Source organism: Dasypus novemcinctus, chromosome 10, assembly GCF_030445035.2.
Source record: "Dasypus novemcinctus isolate mDasNov1 chromosome 10, mDasNov1.1.hap2, whole genome shotgun sequence".
NCBI lineage: Eukaryota > Metazoa > Chordata > Mammalia > Cingulata > Dasypodidae > Dasypus > Dasypus novemcinctus.
The window spans coordinates 108,744,420-108,770,439 of record NC_080682.1 but is presented as its reverse complement, the minus strand read 5'-3'; the positions used below and the strand labels follow the sequence as shown (position 1 = coordinate 108,770,439).

The 26,020-nt window shown below is 35.1% G+C and overlaps 1 protein-coding gene across 5 annotated transcripts in view; it reads right to left on the bottom strand.

Moving 5' to 3' along the window:
• The window catches only part of UVRAG (UV radiation resistance associated), a 402,827-nt gene that overhangs the window by 187,591 nt on the left and 189,216 nt on the right, over positions 1-26,020 (bottom strand). For all 5 annotated transcript variants that reach the window (XM_058305983.1, XM_058305987.2, XM_058305986.2 and 2 more), the window contains 4 exons: positions 16,926-17,052; positions 10,420-10,504; positions 8,705-8,792; positions 6,425-6,485 (listed from right to left, as the gene is read on the bottom strand). In XM_058305983.1, the coding sequence (XP_058161966.1) occupies positions 6,425-6,485; positions 8,705-8,792; positions 10,420-10,504; positions 16,926-17,052 (361 nt within the window). The remainder of the gene's footprint in view (positions 1-6,424; positions 6,486-8,704; positions 8,793-10,419; positions 10,505-16,925; positions 17,053-26,020) is intronic.

The following is a 26,020-nucleotide window of genomic DNA, read 5'->3' as shown; positions in this document are numbered from 1 at the left end:
CTGGTACAGTGCTTGACAGAGAAAGGGCTCTCAACTAATGTCTGCTGTTGGTCAAAATTTTCTCAAAACAAACTCATGAAAAATCAAACAGCATTCCTTTCAACTGACCAATGAGTCAGGCCTTACATGACTAGAATCCTAATAATCTTTAGAGACGATAACTCTATCTGCTCCCTGTCCCATCCAAGTATCCTGAATATTACTAAAACACTTTAATTCTTTTGAGACCTGAATACCTATCATACTATCTTTGGGACTAAAAGTGCTTTACATAAAAGTCTCTTAAAAACTCACCATCATAGAATATTAGAGCTACGAGAAAACTTAGAAATCACTAAGTCTGACTTTTTCAATTTAGAGACGAGAAAAATGAGATTCAGGATGTGTAAGTAGCTTGGTCAAAGTCAAAGAGGTAGAAACCATGAGTGACAGAATAAGTGGGAGAACTATGTTCGCACCTTAGCTACCAAAATATATATCTCTCAAGTCACAGCTTGGACTGTGGGTTCCTTCAGAGGCTGCTGAATCCTGCCTCCTGCTTTCTGTAAAGAATAGGGCTTATCAAATTCAAAATATTCCTAACAGTAAAAGAACCTCTAGGGGGAGAAGAGGACTTGTGATAATGAAAAACAATACTATAGATTAGGTTTGTACTTTCCATGTGTTATATATACTAAGTTTTTATTGTACTATATGAGTTGACAGAAAAGGATTTGAAAAATTCTAGAAAGTAGTAATCTCTTAATTAGCCTTCCAAACAGGTCAAGCGCAAACTTTAAAAATGCAAATGTTTAAAAATAGCCAATGCTAAACACTCAAGCATCTACATTTCCCCCCATATTAAAAGGGTAATTCCAAAAAGCAGCATTTGCTATTTTCAGTATATATCCACATTTCTATTTTAAAAAAAATTGGTCTTCTAACATCAACTTACTGCATGATCAAAATAATTTTGTTTAAATTTAAAGAGGAAAAAAAGTATCTCTGAAGTAGAAATGAAAAACCAAAGAGACATAACAAAAACTGAAAATTGGATATTAGAAATCAGCTTTGATTCTGGTTTTCCACACTCACCATTATTGCCACCACATGACTTCCTCCTGCTATTAAAAACCCTAATTTTTTCCCCATTCCAGGCCGTACTGCTCAGTCATAGCCTTACTGTTAAACTCAGTGGTATTGGATTTCCAATATTGAGGCTTTATATTAAAAAGCATTTTAAAAGGACGACGGGTGAAGCATTACAGCGCCCAAGAGTATTCCAAAGCCCTCAAAAAGAAAACTACCTCCTGGTAGGGAAGTCACTTTCATCACCCCAAGACCACTGAACTTCCAGTGGGAAAATGTGAGCTCATGTGGTTAATTATGGCTATTGCTGGTCACACAACCTCAGATGTCACATTCTGTTGCCAATCATTTTAGCTGAAAAACTAAAAGGTTTAAGGTATCCAGCATTCTAAATTCTGAAAGACTTTTTACCTGCCAAAACCAAAACCTGGCTCTCTGGGGTGTGCTTTTCCAGTAACCACTGATGACGTTCCCAACACCTAATGCGGAGCGGAGATTTGTGTTCCTGACGTTGCTCTGGGGGTTAAAAGGTCACAGAGAGTTTTGTTGGTGAGAAGAAAGTAGGGGGGGAGTGGAAGAGAAAGGGAGGAACTAGAAAGAACTCTAAAAGTCAGGTATGGGAAAAACATCCTAATTCAAACAATGTTTCAAGGGGCTTAAAAACAAAACAAAAAACCCTCATGTTTCCTCATAAAAAATATTTCTGATTTCTTTTTAAAATGTAGGTAGCCACATATGGCTACAGCTTTTAAAAACTTTTTTATGGTAAATTCCAAAAACACACAATGGCCATTTATAATAGAATAAATTAATTCAAATATCCCTTTGATTTTTATGCTGAACAAACAATGTTCAAATGCATCCAAGTACAATAAGTGATCTAAAAGTTCTTACCATCCTGCCTTCCCAATCACTGAGGCAGCAGATTTGATAAGGAACCAAGCACCCACTGATCCAGACAGGACAAAATATTTAAGACTCTAATCACTGCAACAGCATCTATGGAATCATTCCATGTTCTCAATGAGACACTGTTTGACATATGGACTCTCCTTTCCAAGAACTCATGCCTGCATAAAGGAATACAGACACAGAAGGAAATCTGGGTCTCATTACCACAAAAGGCTCTCGTGTTATGGATTACTTAAAAACATACACACACACACACTTTTTTTTTTTAAAGCTAAATGTCTTAGCGAATGGAATTCAGATGAATATCCTTCACTAGACTTTCTCCCGTTTTGTCCAGGTCTCTTTGTAATACTCTAACAGTAACTTACATTTAGAAAAACAGTAGAAGTTGGACCACCTATAGTGAAGTTTCCCAAACGGTACTATTCCAGTAAAGTATCAAGAATATCATAGAATAACCAGTTCAGAGTGCTTTACTAGAGTCTCATTCAAAACGCAGCTGCTCCACAACACTAAAAAGTTGTCAAGAGGTTTGGAAGAGGCTAATCAAAACAAGAAAGAAAACTGCAACATCACAGGAATAATATGGACCTTACAGTCAGCATACCAGGGATGACTTTATAACTGCCACTGCCTTTGGAAAAATTAACTAATCTCTGTGAGCCTCAGTTTTCTTGTCTTTTAGAAAAAGTGATGGTAATTCCTTCCCTCACAGAAGGAATTAATTTTCACAGCTGTGAGAATTGAATTAAGAAATGTGAAAGCATCATGCAAAATGTGTTATGTTACTGTATTTCTGCTCACTCAACCTAAAATGTCTTCCTGCTCTTTTTTCAACAGGGAGATACTATTTCATCTTTTAAGACAGCTCAGATATCATCTACTCCACTAACTTTTTTCTGATCCCCTCTTGAAAGAATTGATTATTCTCACTTCTTTAGATACCCATGTACCTGGAATAAACAAAGTACCTGATACACAGTATGAATTCAGCAAGTATTTCTTGAATGACTTGATTACAAGTCTGGTGCCCTCAACTGGACTGTAATCCCATTGAGGTTGGGTCAATTCTCAGCATCTGGGACAGTAGATGACATATGAAAGACACAATACATTAGTAGATAAATGCCTTAAAGGATGCCTACAGAAGATTTTAAAGTGCAATACTACTATATGTGCCTTTTTTTTTTTTTTTTTTTTAAGGAGGTACCAGAAATTGAACCTCGGACCTTGTACATGGGAAGCGGACACTAAACCACTGAGCCTTATATGTGCTTCTTAAAATTTCTGTTTCCTAGGGGTCATGGGGAGTGAAAAGGGCTCTTAAACGAAATCAACTTTTCAATTAATTATTTTATCTCCCATTTCATTTTTCTGCTAATTGCACTAAAACACTAATTTTTAAAAAAGATTTGTTTATTTACATACACACACACACACACACACCACTGTTTTGTGCTTGCTGTCTGCTCTCGTCTGCTCATCTTCTCTTTAGGAGGCTTTGGGAATCGAATCCGGGATCTCCCATGTGGGAGAGAGGGGCTCAACTGCTTGAGCCACCTCAGCTCCCTGCTTTTGTTGTGTCTTTCATTGTCATCTCTTTGTGTTTCCTTGTTGCGTAAGCACACCATGCCTGCCTGTCATGCCAGCTCGCTGTCTTGCTCGTGTTCTCCAGGAGGTACTAGGAACCAAACCTAGGACCTCCCATGTGGTAGGTGGGAGCTCAATCATTTGAGCCACATCCACTTCCCTACACTAACTTTTTAAAGGGTAGGGAGAATGTATTCAGCTTTTTGCAAATTCTGTGTGTAGACAGGTATACAAGCTATACAAACTAGGAAACGTACTACTTTAAAGAAAATAAAAATAGAATCAAGAAACATCCTAGAGTCAATTATGGTGACAGGCTTATATCCCTATTATATCACTGATATCCCTTTATTGCTCTCTTCAAATCATTTAGTATTTAGCAGCCAAAGTGACTACTGAAAACAAAAATCATGGCATGTCATTCCCCTCTTTTAGAGCCCTTGGGGAGTTTCCTACTTCATTGATAACAAAATACAAACTCCTTACAGGGGCCTCAAGGCCATGCCTGAACTGGCTTGGCTAACCTCGCCTACCTCCTCTGATGAAGCTCTGCCCTTTGCTCAATATACTCTAGCCACATAGAACTTGTCTTTCTTTTCTGCTCTTCTTTTCCTTTCTTCCTTCCCTCCCTCTACCTTTTACTCTTCCTCCCTTCTTTCCTTTCTTGCTTTCTCCCTCCCTATTTTAATTATATTTATTGAGTGCCTTATACATGAAAAGTTCTTTCAAACATTATCTCATTCAATCATCCCAGCGAAATGGAGATGTGGATAATACCTCATTTTACAGGGGAAAAAAATTGAGCCGTGAAAGATTAAATGATTTGCCCAGAATATAGGTCTTTTCCCACTTATCTATCACCCTCAGTTTCTTCAGATATACCAAGCTGTCATTGCCTTTGTACTCGCTGCCCTCTCTTCTAGGAATGCTCCTCCCCCACCTGTAGCATGGTTGGCTCCTTTTCAGCCTTGAAATCCTACAATCAATGTTTCTCCTCAGAGAGGTCTTATCTGACTGCATCATCTAAATTAGGTTCCCACTATTCTCTATAATAGTGTATTCCTGTATTAAATGTTTTCTTGTTTATTGGCTTTCTTCCTCAATAGGCTATAATTTCCAAGAAGGGAGAGAATATGTTTACTTTGTTCATTGTTACAGCTTCAAAACCTAAGCATAGAACCTGACATATAGGTGGTCAATATATATTTTTTGAGTGAATCAATGTTCTATATCCCCAGAACCTTGCACAGGGCTTAAGGTACTCAATATATGATTGACAAGTGAAAGAATAAGGAAAAAGACGAGTCATTTGCTTTAAGACAACATAGTTTCCCCTAAAATTAACATCAAGGCACCATTTTTATGCCTTACAGAGGTTGGAGAGAACATTGTATAATGGAAACCAAACAAACCCCATCTATATCATTATCTAGTTTTGTGACTTAACAGCAAATCACCTAAAAGGTTTATACTTCAATTTACACACTACAAAATGAGAATTATATTGTTTTCCTTATATTTTTCCTTTCTTTTTGTGAGGATTAGAAATAAGGCATACAAACAAAGCAGAAGTTTAATAAATGATAATTATTGGGTCTACAAAGCTAATAGAAGCTAGGGTGTAATGCCAAAAACATGGAAGGATGAGTTGGAAACATAAGTCCTAAGGCTCTAAGGGGTGTGGCTCTTGGAGACATCAGTCACATTCTTTCCAATTTAATTGTATGACCACCAAAATCACTGCTTTTCCAGATACAAGCATATGTCACCTAATCTTCATAACAAACATGTGAGATAGGTATAATACAACATAAATTAATATGTTCATGAGTTCAGGAAATCAACTCAAAGTTTACAGAAGGTGAACCAGGACTTGAACATAGGTTTCTCCACTCCTAGCTCCTCAGTCTCTCCCTATATTATACTGGCTTCATTTCTTTATGATTAAATGGTACACCAAAACTGTCCCAACTACTTGTTATAAGGGTTGTTGCAAGGGCCAAAGGAGCCAATAAATTAAAATAGTCTTAAATATTAAAGGACCACAAATAACAGTTCCTCTATAGGGAAATGGGAGAAAGTCTGGATCAAAATTAGCAATGCTCTCTTCTTGAGTAATTTCTTCCCAAACAGATTATATGATAATCTACAAAGATAACATTTAATAGGCCCCACATCATTGTTAGGCTAAGGGAAAGAACATACTTTGCTAGCAATAAAAATAATTTCTTTATGAAGATGCCAAAATTCCTTTAGTATATTTATAATGAGATTAAGAAAAATGAAACATTTTAAAATACAGGAATTATAATGAATCATATTCTACAATATCGTTAATGTAAAAAAATTTTAAATTAAAAGAGGAAAGAAATGGTAGTGTGACAAGTTTATCCTCTATTAGTGAGAATGTCATGAAAATAAATTTCCAAATATTTTTCAGGTCTGCAGGAATATGTCTTTCCAAGTAACAGTGGACCATATTAATGTTTGTTTTTCTTCTGCCCTCAATCATACACAAACTTTTTATGAAAATCAAAGAAAAAGGATACAAAGATTACCGGTATTCTTAAGAATCCTACTGCCTGATTTCCTTAAAGCCTATTTAAAAACTATTTTAAATTTCAAATACGAGGTTCAGTTGTTTTTTTTTCTATGATTACACCAAATATTCTCTTATATTTCCCATCAAGGAATTTGTCTCTATATACTTGCAATTAGGAAAGGACAGAAGTTCCAAAAATCATTTTAGGCCAAGTACTAGGTAACCAAAATTTCAAGATGTCTCTATTCTTCCCTACAACATACCCATACGTTATATATACCAAATCGTAACAAGTAGGAGGAAATAAGATACCTTGAAAGTCCTCAGAATTGGGCAACTTGACACCGCATACAAAGTAATCCTTATGCCCATTCTGTGAATTTAACCAAAGAATGAAATTAATTAATATATAAAACAAAATTCTAAGTCAAATCTCAAAGAATTTAAAAGGTCAGTCTTGATAGAGACATTACTTTCCTGGACTCAAAATACTATCATAACTGTAGAAGCTGGATAATGAGTATATGATTATTCATTATACTACTCTACTTACATTTGTATATATTTGAAATGTTATATAATAAAAACATTTAGGGAAGTGGCTGTGGCTCAATCAGTTGGGCTCCCATCTGCCATATGCGAGGCCTTGGGTTCACGCCCTGAGGCCTCCTTGTAAAGGCAGGCTCCCCCGCAAGCTGCAGAGTGCTGCTGCCCACAAGTGCTGCAGAGAGCCGCTCAGCCTGCAGGCGCAGTGGAGAGCCAATTCAGCAAGGTGACTCAACGAAAAGGGAGACAAGCAAAAAAAAACCAAAAACCCAGAACACATAGCGAATGGACACAGAGAGCAAATAGCAAGCAAGCTGCAGGCGGAGGGAGAAATAAATAGACACAGAAGAACGTATAGCAAACAGACACAGAAAGCAGACAGCAAGGAAAAAAAGCTGCAAGGGGGGATATTAAAAAAAAGTAAAAGTAAAAAAAACACAACATTTAAAAAATCATGTCCAAACAAATAGTCATATAAAATTTTTACCATAAAAATATCCTTTGACTAATTCTTATCTATAAATGAAAAATACAGAGTGGGTTTAATAAGATTCTGTGAGCAACCTCTAATTCTATTAGCATGCTTCTCTGAAAATTAGACTTTCACTTTTTACTAAATGAAGTCAATTTTCATTAAAAAGAAAGCAAAAATAATCAAATTTAGCCCATTTGGTTCTCTAAAGAAGAATCCTAATCTCCATTTTGCATTTACTCTAAGAAACTATATTCAAAAACTTAACATTCTAGGGAGCAAATGTGGCTTAAACAGTTGAGTGCCCACTTCTCACACAGGAGGTCCTGGGTTTCGGTTCCCAGTGCCTACTTGTGGTAATTTGATATTATTTATGAATTCCAAAATAGATACTGATTATGTCTGTAAACTGATCTGTTTCTCTGGGCATGATACGCTGTGACTATATTAGATTCAGATGAGGTGTCTGGTTAAATTAGGTTAAGATTAGGGCTTTGATTCAACCAAGTCATCAAAGTGTGACTCAGCTTTGAGTCCCAGCCCTCTGGACTGATAAAACAGGCTCTCACACAGAAGTAGACACACAGGAGAAGAAAACAGAGGAATAGAGACAGCTCCACAGACTGAGGCCCCAGGAAAAGAGATGAGCCTGACAGTTTACAGCTGCAGCTAAGCCTAGAAAGAAACAAGCCCCAGGGAGAGAGATGACCTTTATGCCAGCCTATAGCTAAGAGAGAAAGGAGCTGGGACCATGGAGCCTTAGGAGGAAGAGGAAGGCTGAACCCTCACAGAGACCAGTAACCGTCTTGCTCCAACATGTGGCAACAGACTTTGGTGAGGGAAGTAATTTACTTTTTATGGCCTTGTAACTGTAAGCTTCTGCCCAAATAAATACCCTTTAAAAAAACCAACAGATTTTTGGTACTTTGCATCAGTAGCCCTTTGGCTGATGAATACACTCCTAAAATATAAAACAGAACAGAACAAACAAAAAACCAAGCAAACAAATGTGAAAAAAAAACAAAAACAACAAGTCAGGAGAGCTAATGTGGCTCAGTGATTGAGCGCCAGCTTCCCACATATGAGGTACCAGGTTCAATCCTGGCTCCAGTACCTCAAACAAACAAACAAACAAAAAACCCCACAAAACAACAATGACAAAAAAAACCTTTATCTTCTGACAGTAACCCCAGGAAAACCTTAACTAACAATGATAGATTAATTAGCAGTTATGTTTTAAAAGCAGTGCAAGTGTACCTGCATGTGTGTGCCAGTAACCAACAGAAATGGTGGTCTTGTATAACTTGGTTGAGTGAAAAGAACATAAAGCAACCAGGAATAATTTGGCATTATTTCAGATGAACATGAATGCATACTATCACCAAAAATTTAAACTGTGGAAACTTAGGACTACTAAGTCTAAATTCAATTTTTAAATAAAAACCAGCTTTTGAGTAAATCATTACAGCACATATGAATAAATCTAGAGCAATAAGTTTGTTCCTTACCTGGAAATGTCAAACTGAAATGATCTTTTCAAAAAGCAATGTTTTCTCAGAAAATTCGACACTTACCAAATCAATAGGGTAAATGTAGGAAAGTTCAGACAATAATTGCCTGCATCGAATTGTCAGCTGAGCATTAGTCTTCAAAAAGAGTTCTCTAATAAGGAAAGAAAAAAGCACATTTATTTAAAAATATGCTCCCATACTTTCTAACATTCTAAAGCACATTAGATATGTGCTTTCCACATATTTAATGCAGAGGAAGATTAAATAGTTCATAATATACCACAAAAACTCAGAAATAGAGTCAAGAATTATAGCTACCATGTGTCCGAATCTGTCTCCAAATGCTATCAATCAAGTTAACCACCTACTGAGGGCCACTGAATGTGCCCAGAACAATGCTAAGACACGCAAAGGGTACAAATAATCACTAACTCTGCACCTACTATATGCCAAAAGCTTTTAAATAATTACAACTCTACTAGGTTGGTATTATTATACCTATTTTATAAACAAGGAAACAAGATTTAGAGAGGCTGAGCAAACTGACCAAGGTCTCATTAGCCCATATTTAATTTGTGATCAATTTGATTTCAGGAAAGAGCCATGTGACATTTCCTTAAAAAAGTATGCTTTCACTCACAACTGCAAAACTACCTCTAAAATTAACTTGCTGCCATGTTAGAAGAACAGCAGAGTGAAACAAACAAACAAAAAGTTGTGGAATGATATATCCTAGCTCCTCTCTTAAATTACTTAAGAAACATGACTATTAGATAAAATACAGAACAAATCACCAGCTCAACTGTGTTAAAATTGAAAAACAAAAGGAATTTAGGAGAAGCTGTAGGTGGTCAATGTGGAATGGAATAGTTTTGTATAAGGCAAGGAACAATGAAGATTTAAATGGGATCTAGTTCTGGCTTTGCTATTAATGGACACAAAGAGTAATCTTTCAGAGTCTTTCTTTCTTATCTGCAAAATGAGATCATTATACTAAATGATCTCTATGATTCTTTCCAGGTATAAGTTTCTTGAATCCTCAATTGTGGAGGTTTCTTGAAAAAAAATGCAGGATGGGAGGATTTTACAGGAAACATGAGTGAAGATGAACAAAAGTACAGAGGTAGCAATAAATTAAGCACATGCTTGGGGAAAAAAATAAGAAAAACTATTAGCATTTGTTAAACGAATTTTGGGAAGTAAATAAAATTAAGCCACAGCTGTATAGTGCCAATGTGTTGAGGCTATTTGAAAGTTGAAGAATCACCATGGGTTCTTACAGCAGAGAAAAGATAAAGTTAAAATAGTATCTTAAGAGGACATGTCTGATACCATAATGGAAGAATAACTGGAAAGATGGAGAGACCAACATTAGATAATATAGGAAGCTGTTGAGGTCATCCAAATGGGCTTACAAGTAAGTCCGAAGAGTCAATCTGAAGACATTACTGAAGAAAAAACCACAAACTAAACTACACAAAGAAGACAGAAAGAAGAGAAGATTCAAAAATTAAACGATGGTGTTATGACCTAGGAAACTGGAAGAACAGTGCTCATGTTTCTGATTATGACTATGTACTAGGAGGTTTCTCTCAACTCTCACAGAACACGGCACATAGTAGGTCTTTAATGAATATTTGCTGAACAAATGGATGTGGCACTGAGGCTTGTGAAATATAAATTAATACCAGCAGCTTTCAAAGAATGCTACTTTTCCAAATCCTGTCTTCACAGTAAACTTAACAATCATAGCAAATCATTCTCAGTGTTATAGTTACCTTTTCGCAGTACACTCCTTCCTCAACTCATTTAGGGATTCCTTCTGGAGTTGAAGCTCAAGGTGTTCAGTTGAAAATGCACTTCCTAGAGTGGTAGAAGGAGACAATTTCATATTTACCTTGGCAGACAGGACTGCTCAAATCACAAACAATGAGGCAGAGCTATGAGAGAAACAAGAAGAGTGAGAAGGCAAGGTGCTTTGGGCATTGAAGCCTTGTAGGATTAACCAGAATAAATTTCCCTATAGTTTAAGAATCTCAGACTATAGATTCCTGATGATGGAACCCTGATGGGATTTCAAAATTCAGATAATTTCACTTAAAAAAAAGTTGATAATTTCCTTTTGATCACAAAATACTGCATAAGAACATTACTGAAAATGTAACAGTAATTAAGTAGAGCAGGAAAAATTACCTGCCTGTTCATTACCAAAACATAATTATGGCTTCCATTTTGTTCACGGTATAAGTAGTTTAGTTACAATCATAATGTATAGGAAATGTATATTCTAATTTTTCCATATTATATCATAAGCATTGTTACATATTGCCAGATAGTCTTAGTTACATTTAATGTCCTTATAAAATTAAAATCCATGGATGTCAATTATGTGAATATTCCATATTTCAGCTGATCCTTCCATAGTCAAGCCCATTACAGAACATTCAATTTCCTTTTTGTGTTTGCTTAACCTTGCATTGACTAATATTTGTGTTTATATGACTGATATTTTGTGCTTATATTTTTTGTGCCTGGTATCCCTGGGTATTGGGAATAGAGCTATCTCAGTGATCCTGCCCCTTCCTGAGCGGATCTCTAATAGTTCAGATTCATCACATTTCCTGTCCTACCCCAAAGGTAATTTTTTTTTCTTTTTTCTTTCCCCAGGAAAAATTGATTTTTAAAATTTTGAAAGGCAGATAGTAATAATTATGAAGGAAGCCTGTTTAAGAATTTCTATCAGATAGCTACAAAAAAAATCAGTATACACAGACTAATAAAATCTAAATTTTGCCATCATTTCAAATAAATACTTTTAGAATTTTAAAATTTGTGACATAATTTTTCAAGATGTGGTATTAATACCTAAGAAAAGGAGAAAGTTGTTACACAATGTTTAATAATGTCTTTATAGGTTCAAAAAAAAAAACATGACTTTCTGATAAAAACTAAAGCACCAATTTAAATACACTTACTGTGTGATTTTTCTTTTAACTGAGATGCAGGCCTAAAGAGTATATTTGCTCACTAAGCAGAAGCTTTTAGTAGAACAAACTAGATATATGGGTCACCTAAGCTACTCAAATTTCTTGCAAAATGGCAATAGGACATGATCATAATTTATGTCTTTTAAATATAACATTTCTTATTTTGACATCACCAAAATCATCAGGCTTTTTATTCACTAAAATTACCAAGAGGAATGTCCTTCCCCAAATCCAAGGAACAAAATTTGACATAACTGATCTCTTCCATATTTGTTTACAATTTGGTTACATTTTTACCTTCTTTATTAAAAGAAATTAAAGAATTTAGGCAAAATAGGGAGACAGATGTGGCTGGTTAAGGAATTCCAATAGTTCTTCCCCTTCAAATGGCTTTCTAGTTAACAGATGACAAGCTAAAGTTCGATTTGGAGAAATTTTTTTTCATCTCATATTACTAGGAAATATGTTGTTGGCATCAAACTTTGAACAATGAAGAGGCTCATTTAAAAAGTGAACAGACCCTCCTCTTTTCTGCCAATCTCATTTCCGAGATAACCAGAATCTTACAGATGGAAGAAATCTTGATTCTATAATTTAGATTTTTTTGTTGTTCGTGAGGAAGAAATGAGTCCCAAAAGGAAGAAAGACTTTTCTAAGGACAAACTGAGAGAATGGTAGCTCTGAACCTTAATCTACATCTCTTAATTAAGGTGCTACCAAGTCAAAGAAATCTTTTGGGAATATTCACTTTACCCACCCTGTAATAAAAAGGAATATAGAAGAATAAACTTCTCTAGTTAATAGCCTGCAGGCCAAGTAGAAAAAGAGCAAACATTCAGTTTACCTTTTGGATACATCCCCAAAAAATCAACAAAGATATTTTGTGTAGTGAAAACAAGACAGGTTTAGGATAGTCAAAGAAACCTAAAGTTGAATATAGATCTGTCAAGTTTTTAATTGTGTGACCTTGGGATATGTCTCTGAGCTCTAGGTTTCCTCATCTGGGAAAGAAGAGTAAAAATTATTCTCTCTTAGGAGTATTTTAAATTTAACAATATACTGTAAGTGAATTATCTGGCATGTTATAGAATTTCAATAAAGGTATCTGCCTCATAGGATTTATATAGCATTCAAATGAACTAATGGATGAAAATGTAACTTGCAAGGTTTTAGGTAGTATGGAATAATGAGAAAAGCACAGAATTTTGGAGTCCAGAGGCCTGGGTCCACATCCCAACTTTGTTCCTAACTACATGCTTGCTCCTGGCCAGGTCATTTATCTCTTCAGTACCTCATATATAACATGGAGATAACAATTTCTGCCCTCCTTAGCTTTTAGGAACACTTTGAGGATCAAATGTGATGGTCTTTGTGCAAGTACTACATACATGATACTCTTACTATCAAGATATGAACTGCATTAGACAGCAGTTCTGTCCTACAAAGTTTGGGAAACTCTGTTTTTATAAAGTTAACACCACTCCTCAAGTGCAATCGATATGCTGGGAGGGTGACATGTTCTGATTTCACAGGGAGGAGACACGGGAACTTTGATTTTGACATCCTCCTAGAACTTGCCTTATAAAACTCCTTTTATTTTCTATCTTTTTTACTATAATAAAACTAATTGTACACAACACTTTCCTGAGTTCTGTGAATTTTTCCTGAGTTCTAGCGAATTACTGAACCTGAGGGGGTGGTGGGAACCCCCACAATTGTATGGCATTAGACTGGTAGCCATGACTATAATTCATTCACTTAACAATTATTTATTGAAAGCTTACTGTGGCCCAGGCACTATATCATACAAAAAAGATAGGAGTATTTAAAAATACTTGGGCAGTCCCTGCCCTCCAATGTCTTACAGCCTAGAGGAGGAGACAAACTAAAAATGGAAATAACAGGGTAACCAGGTACTACGGAAACACACAGCAGGACTTCTAACCTGCGGAACAGCAGTGAAAAGGAAGAAAGGGAAGAAAGCCAGTGAAGGGTTCCTGGAGAAGCAGAGGTTTGCATGCAGGTGAGCCCAAACATATTTAAGGAACTAAAAAAGTTCTGAATGACTGGAGCACTGAGCCTAAGATATGTCTAATAACAGTAGGGAAGAGGCAGAGCTGCTGTACCTTCTCATCTCAGGTACCTGAAACCCTCCCAGGACCTGTGATGCTAAGACTGCTGCACGGGTGGAGAAATAGTGAGGGTTGAGTCCATGTTCTTCCAGTCTCCAGGCATGACCCACCTGAAGAAGTAAGTGGTAGACTGACTCCAAGTAAATGTCACATATATATATATCCAACTTGCCCTTTTCCCTAAGAAACAATGACTTATACCAGCACTTCCTTACTTTCTGGAATAATAAAATGTCCCAAGCTCCTACTCTGACCCTGCCGTGGAATCAGCTGTTTATCCAAGGAACATTGCCGAACAATGTTTTTTAAACTAAATGTGATGACAGATGCTTAGCAAAAGCTCAAGGACTAGGAATATATGAGGATCCATGAGGAGAAAGAGCAGGCTCTGTTGCTTTTACCACCATCTCGATCACTCAGGGGTTAATATAATGAAAGATAAAGATACTAGGAAGAGTAAAGGTGTTATGTTTACTATATTTATAGATAAAGAATCTGCTCAAAACTGTACCAGGGCAATAAACAACAATTATTTGTGAGTTGTAAAAGGAAGAATTCATTTTAATAATGGAAGAACAGCTGAATTCAACCAAAGGCAAAACAACTTTGAAAAATCTAAATGTCATGAATGGGGAGAGTAAACATTTACATTATGTCTGTCCTAAAAAGATGGTTCAAGAATGTGAACCACCAAAGAAGAAAGAAAAAAAAGAAAGAAAGAAAGATAATTTCTAATCCAGAAGAAGAACTTGAGAAAGATGAAGAAGGGGAAGATCCTCTTCTTGACAGCTTTGATCATAACTTTCCAGCAAGTCAAAATTAAAGAAGGGAAAAAATGGAAACCCAGCTCAGAGGATTCCTCAACATCAGATTATTCAAGGATTAAGAAACGTACATATTTCAGTGATGAGGAAGAATTTAGTAATTAGAACTAATAATTTTTATGTAAATATCATTAGAGTACAAAAATCAGTTAAAGACTAAAGATTATATAAAGATTTATAACTATGAGCATAAAAACAATTGGTACTAAAATAAAAATCAAGATTTGCTAATAACCATTAATCATGAAAAGAGCTCATCTTAATAAGAAAAAGAGAACTTTATGCTATTATAGTAATTCTACTGTGGCCTAAGAAAGAAGACAGACATTAAAAAGATTTATTTGAAAGGTTCACTATAAAAACTTTACTCATGCCCTATTTGGTTTACATAAGTAGTTTTGAAGTAAGCTGAATCTTTAAATTAAAACATCATAAAAATTGTGAAAAGGTGAATGATTTATTGTTATTAAATGTTAAGAAATTTAAGAAAAAAATGTTAAACACTTTACAATGATGGTTATATGATATATGACATATCTTGATAAAAGTTATGAAAACATTGTTGTACAATTTTATGTTATTTATATAATGTAGAGAAAGAAAAGGAAGGTAAGAAGAATGAACAAACCAGTGAGAATTACAGCTGTGGCACCCATATCTTAACATTAGAAACTGCTAATCATCCCAAAAAGATTCACATGAATTTTTCTTTGAAGATATTACAATAAAAATAATACCACAATAAAAAATCAATTGTGTTTCTATACACTAGCAACAAATAGAAAAAAAATATATTTATAATACTATCATAAAACCAAAAAAAAGTAGAAAAAAATTCAATGAACAATGGGCAAGATCCATACACTGGCAATTAATTTCTTTCAGTAATGTTTTGTAGAGATGATCTAATAAATAGAGGCATATATCATTTACTTGAATTGGAAGACTCAATATTGTATGATATCTATTCTCCCCAATTGTGTTGATAAATCTTCACTGCAATCCCAGTAAAATTCCAAGCAAGGTTTTCTTCTCTGTGTAGAAATTAGCAAACAGATTTTAAAATTCAAATGAAAATGTAAAAGGACAAGAATAACCAAGGTGAACCTAAAGAACAATATCTTGACTCTAACCTTACACCATGTACAAAAATGAATTCCAGATGAATTATAGATAGAAATGTAAAAAAGTAAATCAGTAAAGCATTTGAAAGAAAATGTAGGACATCCATAAGGCCTTAAAATGGGCAAATATTTCTTAAACTGTACACAAAATGTGTTAAATATCAAGGAAAAGACTGACAAAACAGAATTTCTGTTCATTTAAAGATGTTATTAATCAGAGAACAGCAAACAACAGAGTGGGAGAATATGTTTGTAATACATATATAAAACAAAGAACCTACATCTGGAATGTACAAAGAGCTCTGACAAAGAAACAGTCAAACCAATTCTGGGCAAAAGACTTGAGCAGGTACCTCAGAAAAGAGTGCTTCCCAATTATCAATAAAAATATGAAATGGTGCTTCATTAGTCTTTAGGGAAATGCAGGATAGAGCCACATGAGACACTATCACATATCTGATAGAAAGGATAAAATAAAAAAGACAGAAAGTCCTAAATACTGACAAGGATATATGATAAGAGCTCTGAAATGCTGCAGTTTGGAGGATAGGTAAATTAGCACAACCACTTTCAAAAACTTGGACTGTATAATTTTATTCCTAGGTTTATATCCAGTGGAAAAGCATACAAATCTTCCCTAAGAAACATATAGAATATTTATGAAAGAATTTTATGTAACAGCTCCAAATTGGAAATTACCAAATGCCATTCAACAGCAAGAATGAATAAATAAACTCATAGTCATACAATGGGATAATATTCTGTAATACGAATGAACAAAGTATGACAACATTGACAATAAGGATTATCGCATAATCAGAATATTGAATAAAAGCCAGACACATGAAAAATTTGTATTATATGATTCTATTTCTAGAAAATGCAAAATTAGGCAACTGTAATCTTTTTCAATTTAATCAGGGTAATGGCTAGCCTGGCTGGAGATGTAGTGACTAGAAGAGATCATGAGGAGACTTACCAGGGTGCTAGGGTAATGGTAAGGCTCTGTCTCTTGACTGAGACTTTGATTACATGGATATCTATCAAGTTGTAAACCTAAAGATTTCTGCACTTTTCTGTATGTATACAATACTTCAAAAATTTTTCAAAACTTCTATCAGCATATTTATACAAAAGTGACTTTTAAGCCTATGGAGAAAGGAAAAGAAAATAACTGAACGTGGAGACTGGGATTTATATTTAGTGTTTCTACTCACCTTTGTCCTGTAATGCAATTTGTTGCTTATGTAGTAATGCTACCTCCTGTCCCAAAGCTTTCTTCTGTCTTTCCAGTTCATTTCGAAGGACTAAAATTTTTAATTGCAGACATTCACTTTCTTTTTTCTAAATAAACAAAATCACAGATAAATTTGTGAATATAAAAGTAATGACTATGAATAAATACAAATTCACAGTGTTTCAAAATGAATCATGGTTTAAAAGCACTCATCTAACCTACTGATCCCTCAAGTAATTTAAGTGTCAATAGTTATTCATTTGTTATGTTTTAAAATCAATTTAATTGATACATATTAATAAAGCACACAATCCATCCAAAGTATATAATCACTGATATTTGGTATAATCACATAGTGTGCACTCATCACTTCAATCATTATTAGAAGCATTGGTGGTATAGTGGTGAGCATAGCTGCCTTCCAATCATTATTAGAGCATTTTCATTATTCTAATAGTAATAATAATAATAAACAAAAAGGACAAACCAAAAAAGGTATACTCCTTAATAATCAGTCTCTCTATGCTTGCCCTGCCATGCATAGCTGCTATTCTGTTTCTATCTTTCTCTAATTTATTTGTATTTATATTTTGCATAGATGGAGTCAAATAATATGTAATACTTTTTGTCTAGTAATATAGTAATAATCTTCCATTAAGGGAAAAAAAGAAAAGGAAAAATACTAAGTGAAAGAAACTAGATAATAGCCATCAAGATATTCCTAAGATGAAGGAAAGCAAAGAGAAGTTGTTACTAGGAAATTTACCATAAAAGAATAGCTAAAAGAAGTTCCCTGTGTAGAAAGGAAATGAAAAAAGAAGGAAGCTTGGAATATCAGGGGAAGGAAGAAAGAACACAGTAGGCAAAAAAAAAAAGGGGGGGGAATACAATAGATTTTCCCTCTTAAGCTTTCTAAATTATATTTAATGGTTGAAGTAAAAATTACAACACTGTCTAAGGATCTAGAAAATATAGAGAAAATATTTAAAACAATTAAGTATAGAAGGAAGGATAGTGAAGGGACACAAAAGGGAGGCAAGATTTCTATACTTCAATCAAACCAGAAAAAATACGGCACTAAGTAGACTGTAATGAGTTTAATACCTAGAGCAAACACTAACAAAGCTATACAAAGAGATACACTAAAAAAAAAAAACACTCTAGCTAAATTAAAATGGAATTATAAAAATGTTGAAGTATCCCACAAGAAGGAAGGAAGAAGAAAACAAGACATACGAAAAACAGGGAACAAACAGAACACAGAAAACAAGTGACAGACTTAAGCCCAAATATAGCTATAATTACATTAAGTGTAAATCTGTCTAAATACACCTATTAAAAGACACAAATTGGCAGAGCAGATTAAAAACATGATCTACATCTAAGAGACAGTAGATCCTGGAGGGAAAGGCAGAGACCTCCTCAGAGATCGACAGCCACCTGCTTCACCACATGGCAACAACACCAGGATCAACAGTGGCTGACTTTGGTGAGAAAAGCATCTCTGCTGATGCCACTATTTGGACATTTCATGGCCTTGGAACTATAAACTTTTATCCCAAATAAATCTCCATTATAAAAGCCAAAAATTAAAAAAAATATAAACATTATCTACACTAAGCTTAATTAAAATATAATAGAGGCACACGGAATGTAAAATGATGGAAAAATATAATTATGGAAGCATTAATCAAAGGAAAGCAGGAGTTGCTATATTAATATCAGATAAAGTAGACTTGAGAACAAAGAAAATTACCAGAGGCAAAGAGGGGCATTATATAATGATAAAAGGGTAAGGCCACCAAGAAAATGTAAAAACTTTAAGTGTACATGTACCATATGGAAAAAATTTACCAAGTGTATGCTATGGACCATAGTCAGTGGTAACAGTCTGATCATGTTCTTTCATAATCTGTTACAAATGTTCTACAACAACATAAGCTACTGGAAGAGGGGAGATGTATGGGAACCCTGCACATTATGCACAATTGTTTTCTAAGTTCATAACTTCTCTAATAAAAAAAAAAGTACATGTATCAAACAACAATGCTACAAAATGTGAAGTAAAAACTGATAGAACTGAAAAAGAAATAGAAAAATCCACAATGATAATTGACTTGAACACTCCTTTGTCAATGATTGATAGAATAATTAAACAGAAAATCAGCAGGAGAAAAAATACCATCAACCAATAGGATCTAACCAACATTTATAGAACATCCCCCAAACAGGAGAATTCATATTCTTTTCAAATGTCCACAGAACAAATACTAAGACAGACCATATGCTGGGCTATAAAATGAAACATGCCCAACAAATTTTTTAAAATTGAAATCACACAGAGTATGTTCTCTGACAATAGACTCAATCTAGAAACGGAAAACCATAGAAAATATCCAAAACCTTAGTTTTTTTGTTTTATTTTGTTTTTTGTTTTTAGCAGGCACCAGGAACCAAACCCAGGACCTCCCATGTGGGAAGCAGGCACCCAACTGCATGAGCCACATCCACTCCAATCTCTAAAACCTTGGAAACATAACAAAACACTTCTAAATAATCTACTTATTAAAAAAGGCAGTTGTGGCAGTTTGAAGTTCTTTTATGAATCCCCACAAGAAAAAGATTGTATTTTAAACTAGTCCATTCCTGTGGGTATGAGATCCTTTTGTTGGATACAGGTTGAGTCTCCATCTTCTTGCTGGGTCTGATACAAATAGAAAGAGATAGAGAGACACTCAGGAAAAGAGAACTGCCATATTTGATCCTTCCATGTAAGAAAGAGGACTGCAGGAAAGCAGAGAAGCCCCAAGAGGCTAAGAGAGGTCTTGGAGTCTGGATCCTGCAAAACACAGAGACTCAGAGCTGAGGCCCAGGATGAGATGAGACAGATGCCTAAGAGTTTGCAGCTCAATTTGGGAAGAAAGCAGAGCAGCAGTGAATGATAAAGGAGGACGGAAAGAGACAAGCCCTATGCCTGGTTGCCCACAGCTGAGCTCCAGGAGACTCTGGAGGGGAAGGCAGAGACCTTAGCAGAGATCAGCAGCCATCTTGCTTCACCATGTGACTAGACAACAGAATCAACAACAGCTGACTTCGGTGAGAAAGTACCTCTGATGGTGCCTTGATTATGGACATTTTATGGCCTTGGAATGGTAAGCTCTTACCTCAAATAAATCCCCTATATAAAAGCCAACCCATTTCTGGTACTTGCATCAGAGCCCTTTGGCAAACTAAAACAGAAGTCTCAAGTGAAACAAAAATAAAAATACACTGAACTGAATGAAAATGAAATACAACATATCAACATTTGTGGGACACAGCTAAATCAGTATGGAGAGGAAAATATATAGTGCTAAATGAAAAAAAGGAAATGTCTCAAATCAATAACTGAAGGTCCTACTCCCAAATCTAGAAAAAAAAAACAAAACCTACCAAAGCAAGTAGAAGAAAATAAATAATAACAGCAAAAATCAATTAAATTGAAAGCAGAAAACCAGAAGAGAAAATTATTGAAACAAAGAACTGGTTTTCTGAAAAGATCATTAAAATTGACATCCATCTGGTAAGAACAACAAAAATAAAGAGATAGAAGACATAAATTACCAGAATCAGGAAGGAAACAAAGGATATTGGTATAGGCCCAGCAGAAATAAAAAGTATAACAAGGGAATACTGAAAAAATGCTACACAAATAAATTCAACAACTTAGATGAAATGGATCAATTCCTTGAAATACACAAATTACCACAACTCACACTACATAAAATAATTTGAATAGTCCTATAAATATTAAGAAAAGTGAATTTGTAATTTAAAAGCACCTGGAAAAGAAATCTCTAGGCCCAGATAGATTTACTGGAAAACTCTACTAAACGTTTAAAGAAGAATTAACACCAATTCTACACAATCTTTTCCAGAAAATAGAAGGGGAGGAAACACCTTTGTTGGAGATTGAATCTTGTCCCCCATGAAAGGCCTGTTCATGTCCCAACTCCTGATATTGTGGATGTGAACCCATTTGTAAATATAATCTTTGAAGATGTGATTCGTTAGGGTGTGCCCAAACTGAATGAGAGTGGGCCTTTATCCAATACGGCTGTAGTCCTTACAAGCAAGGGAAACTGGATATGGAGGCAGAGGAGCCATAGGGAGCAGTCAGAAGCTGGAAGTCAACGGAACCCAGAAGAGAAAGGGAAGAGGCCACTATTCACATTACCACGTGATGGAAAAGCCAACGAACCCCAAAGATTGCCAGATAGCCAGAAGATACCAAAAGCAAGTCTTCTAGCCTCTGAAACCATGAACCAATAAATTCCTGCTGTTAAGACAACCCATTGTATAGTATTTGTTTTAGCAGCTGGGAAACTAAAAAAAACAAACAAAAACAACCTCTCAATTCATTTAGGTCCTGATACCAAGACCAGAATAAGATAGTACCAAAAAATGAAAACTCCAGGCCAACATCCTTTGAAACAGATGCAAAAATCCTTAACAACATATAAGCAAATAGAGCTCAGCAATATATCGAAATAATTTTACAACATGACCAAGTTTATAAATCTTGGGGTATTTTCCAGGGATGAAAGGCTAGTTTGATATTTGAAAATTAATCAGTGTAATCTACCATATTAACAGGCTAAAGAAGAAAATTATGTGATTATATTAGTCACTACAGAAAAAGCATTGTTAAAAAGTCGACACATTCATGATATAGACTCTCAGAAAAATAGGAATAGAGGCGAATTTCCTCAATTTGATATAAAGAACATTTATGAAAATACTTATAGCTAACATTACACATAAGGTGAAAGACTGAATATTTTCCTCTTAGGATTGGGAAGAAGGCAAGAAAATCTACTCTCATGACTCTCATTCAACACCATGCTGGAAGTTCTAGCTAGTGCAATACGGCAAGAGAATTTTTAAAAAGGAATGCAGATCTGAAAGAAACAAAACTGTTCCTATCTGCAGATGATATGATTGTCTACATAAAGAAATCTCACTCTTAGGAGCAATATGAGTTCAGCAATATGGATATAATATAAACATACAAAATCAATTGCATTTCTACATACTAGCAATGAGCATGTGGGCACAAAGATTAAAATTCTAGATAAATCTCATAGGCCTTAAGCTGAGTAAAAGAAGCCAGACTCAAAAGGTTACATATTGGATGATTCTATTTGCATTCTCCAAAAGACAAACTATGGTGGCAGAGAATATATCAGTAGTTGCCAAGGGTTGGGGTTGGGGGTGGGGAGTATATGACTACCAATGAAGAACATGTGGGTGTTTCAAGGAGAGGAATTTGTTCTGTATCCTAACTGTGGTGGTGTTTACATGATCTATGAGTATTAAATTCACAGAACTACACACCAGAAAAGGTAAATTTTACTAAATGTCCATTTTAAAATATTTTTTAAAAATTCCTCACACATTCTACTACGTAGAAGTATGGTTAACAATTAAGTTTTCAAACTCTTTCAAAATATAGATATTTCCTACTTAAACCTAACAAACCATGGTTTAATCTTTACTCAGACTCCTTTCTTCTCCAAATATTTTACCAAAATTAGCCTTCAGATACAATTTTGAAGTTCTGCCCCCACAATGAACATATACATGCTTGCATGTTTGCATACAAACACAATTACTACACTATGGATGTACATGTAATAGCATAAAATAAACTATATTTGGTGCCTTGTTATCCTTCCTGGCTTTGTTGTACATTTCCCTTTGATCAACCACCCCAGTTAGCCACGCCCTGGGCATATATGCAGTTAGCAGGGCCTGCAGCTCCATAAAGTTTGGGTAAGAGTAGAGCTATCCTAAGTTTCTCCTAATGGCCCTCCCTGCTTCTTCTCTGTAAGGCCCATTGCCCCTGTGCATCACATAATTTATTAGCAAGGCCTGTTATCTCCATAGGACTTTGATGATAAGAAGCTGCCCTTAGTTTCTCCAAATAGCTCTTGCCCTTCTTCTTTTCACACCATATAGTCAGAAACTTCCAATCCCCCATATCCACAGGAAAGCCCTACTCCTCCCCTCTGGCAATAAAGGCAAGAGCTAGAGCCCACATGTGCTTCTCCCCTCTCCCGCATGGATGTTTGCAGGAGCCTAGGTTAGGTAAGGCCCCAGGCTCTTCCAATGCCCTCATTCTCCGTCTCCCTCCAGGACTTTTACCTTAACAAAGCTGTCATTTCATACATTCTTGGTTGGCTGGCTATTTGTGTTTGTGCCTCATCACCTAAAGAATTTTACATAACATCCAAAATGGTAACCATACCTGCTTTCTGGTCTTTATTAATTGTGTCAATAATATACTTCCATGATTTCCCATGATATGTATTTTAACCAAGAGCAATTTGGCTATACCTAGTAAATTCCTGTCTCCTACCTACAGTATGTAATAGTAAATTAAAATTGCAATGGAAAAAATACATTAATTAAATGAATTCAATAGGTTGCCAAGCCCTGGGATAAACTGGTAGAAAATTTTAAAAGGAAAAAGTCAGCACCTCTACTTGATTTACAGACATTGAAGAAGTACAAAAATCAGTGAGTTAGTATTCACCATGTATAAATTTGACAGTTGTGTAGAAAGTACTTTACAACAATCATTTCTCACTCAAAATGATTTCATTTTCAACCCTGAAATTCTGATTCTGTACGGACCCCTTTGCCAGGCAGGTGAAAACCATGGACCCCTTACTAAGTCCACACTATACTGTATATTATTTAATAAATACAACACACCTGCACCAACATGTCCCCACAAGAATAAAGTTTTTTTTTAAATTTCAATCCAAGTTCACAGACCCCTAGTTAAGAACTCCTGTTCTAAGTAGATGGCATGATTATCCATTAAAGACATTCACGCCAAGAAAACAAGCAAAAAGCTAATTTCCAATTAATATAGACTGTGCATAAATTCGAACTTATTTTATATCCAAATATGCCTAGAAAGCCAACTGAGAAGTATAAACTCCATAGGCTTTGGATATTCAGGGAGGATGCAAGCCAAATGTGTCAAGCTTACCTGGAATGTGGGGGATTCTGCTAAAAGCTTACCTGGAATGTAGGGGATATGTGTTAAATCAAGCCTACCTGAAATGTGGGGGATATGTGTAAAATCAAGCTTACCTGAAGGAAATAACCTATCTAATACTCATATAAAACACTTGAAGAAACTAACAAAAAGTCCTTTTGCATACAAGCACCATTTGACTCCCTACTGTTAAATCCTCTGTATAAAAGGGACCCAAAAATTCTATTCAGGGCTCAGTTTTTTATCAGGACAAGAGTCCGCCGAGTCCAGCTAGTTGAAATAAAACTTCCTTCTCAGAATTCTCGTGTCCTGGCCTTCAATACCGCATACACCCAACTTCTCTCTGCTACTACACAATCATCATTGTTATATTTGGCTAGAAAATACAGGAATGAGCCTTTGCAGAGAATATTCCTTTAAAAAAAACCCAAAAGAGCATATTACTAAACATTACTTTTCAACAAAGCACTTAGGAGGAGCTACTACATGCTCTGAGATGAATGAGGAAACAGGACCTGCTTTCTTTGAGTTTGGTTCTAGTGGAGGCAATAGTCATTTTGCACTGTTAAAACAAAGGACAAAAGGAAAAAAGGAAGAAGAACCAATAAACAATATGGATTTCTTTAGCAATTCTAATATGTGAGCAGAACACCTACCGAAGAAAAAAAAATGTAAATTCTTAGGAAGTCATCATTTGCCACAAAGAGCAAGGTGTTCAATTTACTTAACTGGGAATTTTTTCACAAAATATGTAAACTGAATTCTACCTGGGTAGAAAAAAATTAGAAAAAAATAAAAGCAACTCTTTAGGGAATACAGTAATATGCCTAGTTAGGGGGGAAACCTGCTCTATTCCAGGGTACACAATCAAATAGGAATGTTTTCTAAACTGATTGAAACAGCGAAGATTACAAGTTGATCTAAATACTAAGCTAATACAGGAAGCCACATGGATCATGTGCAGAAACTAGCCCATTTATAGAAACATATGAAGTCATTCAAAACCAGGACTGTTGGCTCTAATTTCAGTTGAGTAAAATAAACTCTGAACAAGTGGGATCTGGTTCTGCTTTCTTTCTAATGATGCATCAAAGATAGTGGTCATAGATTCTGATGTTCCATGGGCAAATTCTAATGGGCTTCTGTGTTCTATTTATTTGTTTATTCCAAAGTGTAGTTAATACCATATATGCATCTCCAATGATCACTGTTACAACACTGTATCTAAGATGAATATCGCAGGCATATATGTCTATTTACAAGCACACATATTCCCATTTATGGGTCTTTACAAAGAAATGTTTAAAAAGTCATTTCAGAATGACATATTAAAAGAAGCAATTTTTCTTGTCATATTATCACATCAGACCAAAGAAAAAAGCCTAAAGCAAAAGTTCTCAAAGCATGGACCAGGGAACCGTTAGGGTTCCTGTAACCTTTTGAAACTATGTGAGATCAAAATATTTTCACAATAACACTAACCTGCTTTTTCCCTTTTTCACTTGTTTTCCTCACAAGGATATTATGAAGTTTTCTAGAGCCTACATGATCTGTAATATCACAACGTACTGACTGTATAAGTAGATGGAAGAAACCAGCTGTCTTATTAGGGAAGACATTAGCTTAGTAGAAGCTAAATTCACACAAAAATTAAAACCTAACTCCAATTGAAATTTTCTGTTTTAAAATATATACTTTACAGTAACATGTAATGGATATATTATTGGCATCTTAAATGAATTAATAAATATTCCTTACATAGCTCAAATTTAATGTTTAGTACAATGAATACCCAAAACTCTTTGAACACCTCATGATTTTTAAAACTATAAAGGAGTCTTGAGACCAAAACATCTGAGAATTACTGGTTTATGGTTAATCTAGTATAGTGTTCCCTGGATCATATCCCTAGGAATATGGCATTTTTCTAACAGTTAACAAATTTGCTTTCAAATGTCATTTATAGGTTTTTATTATGCTTACAATGTAGTCAACCACTAAGAAAGGGAAAAGATTCCCTTATA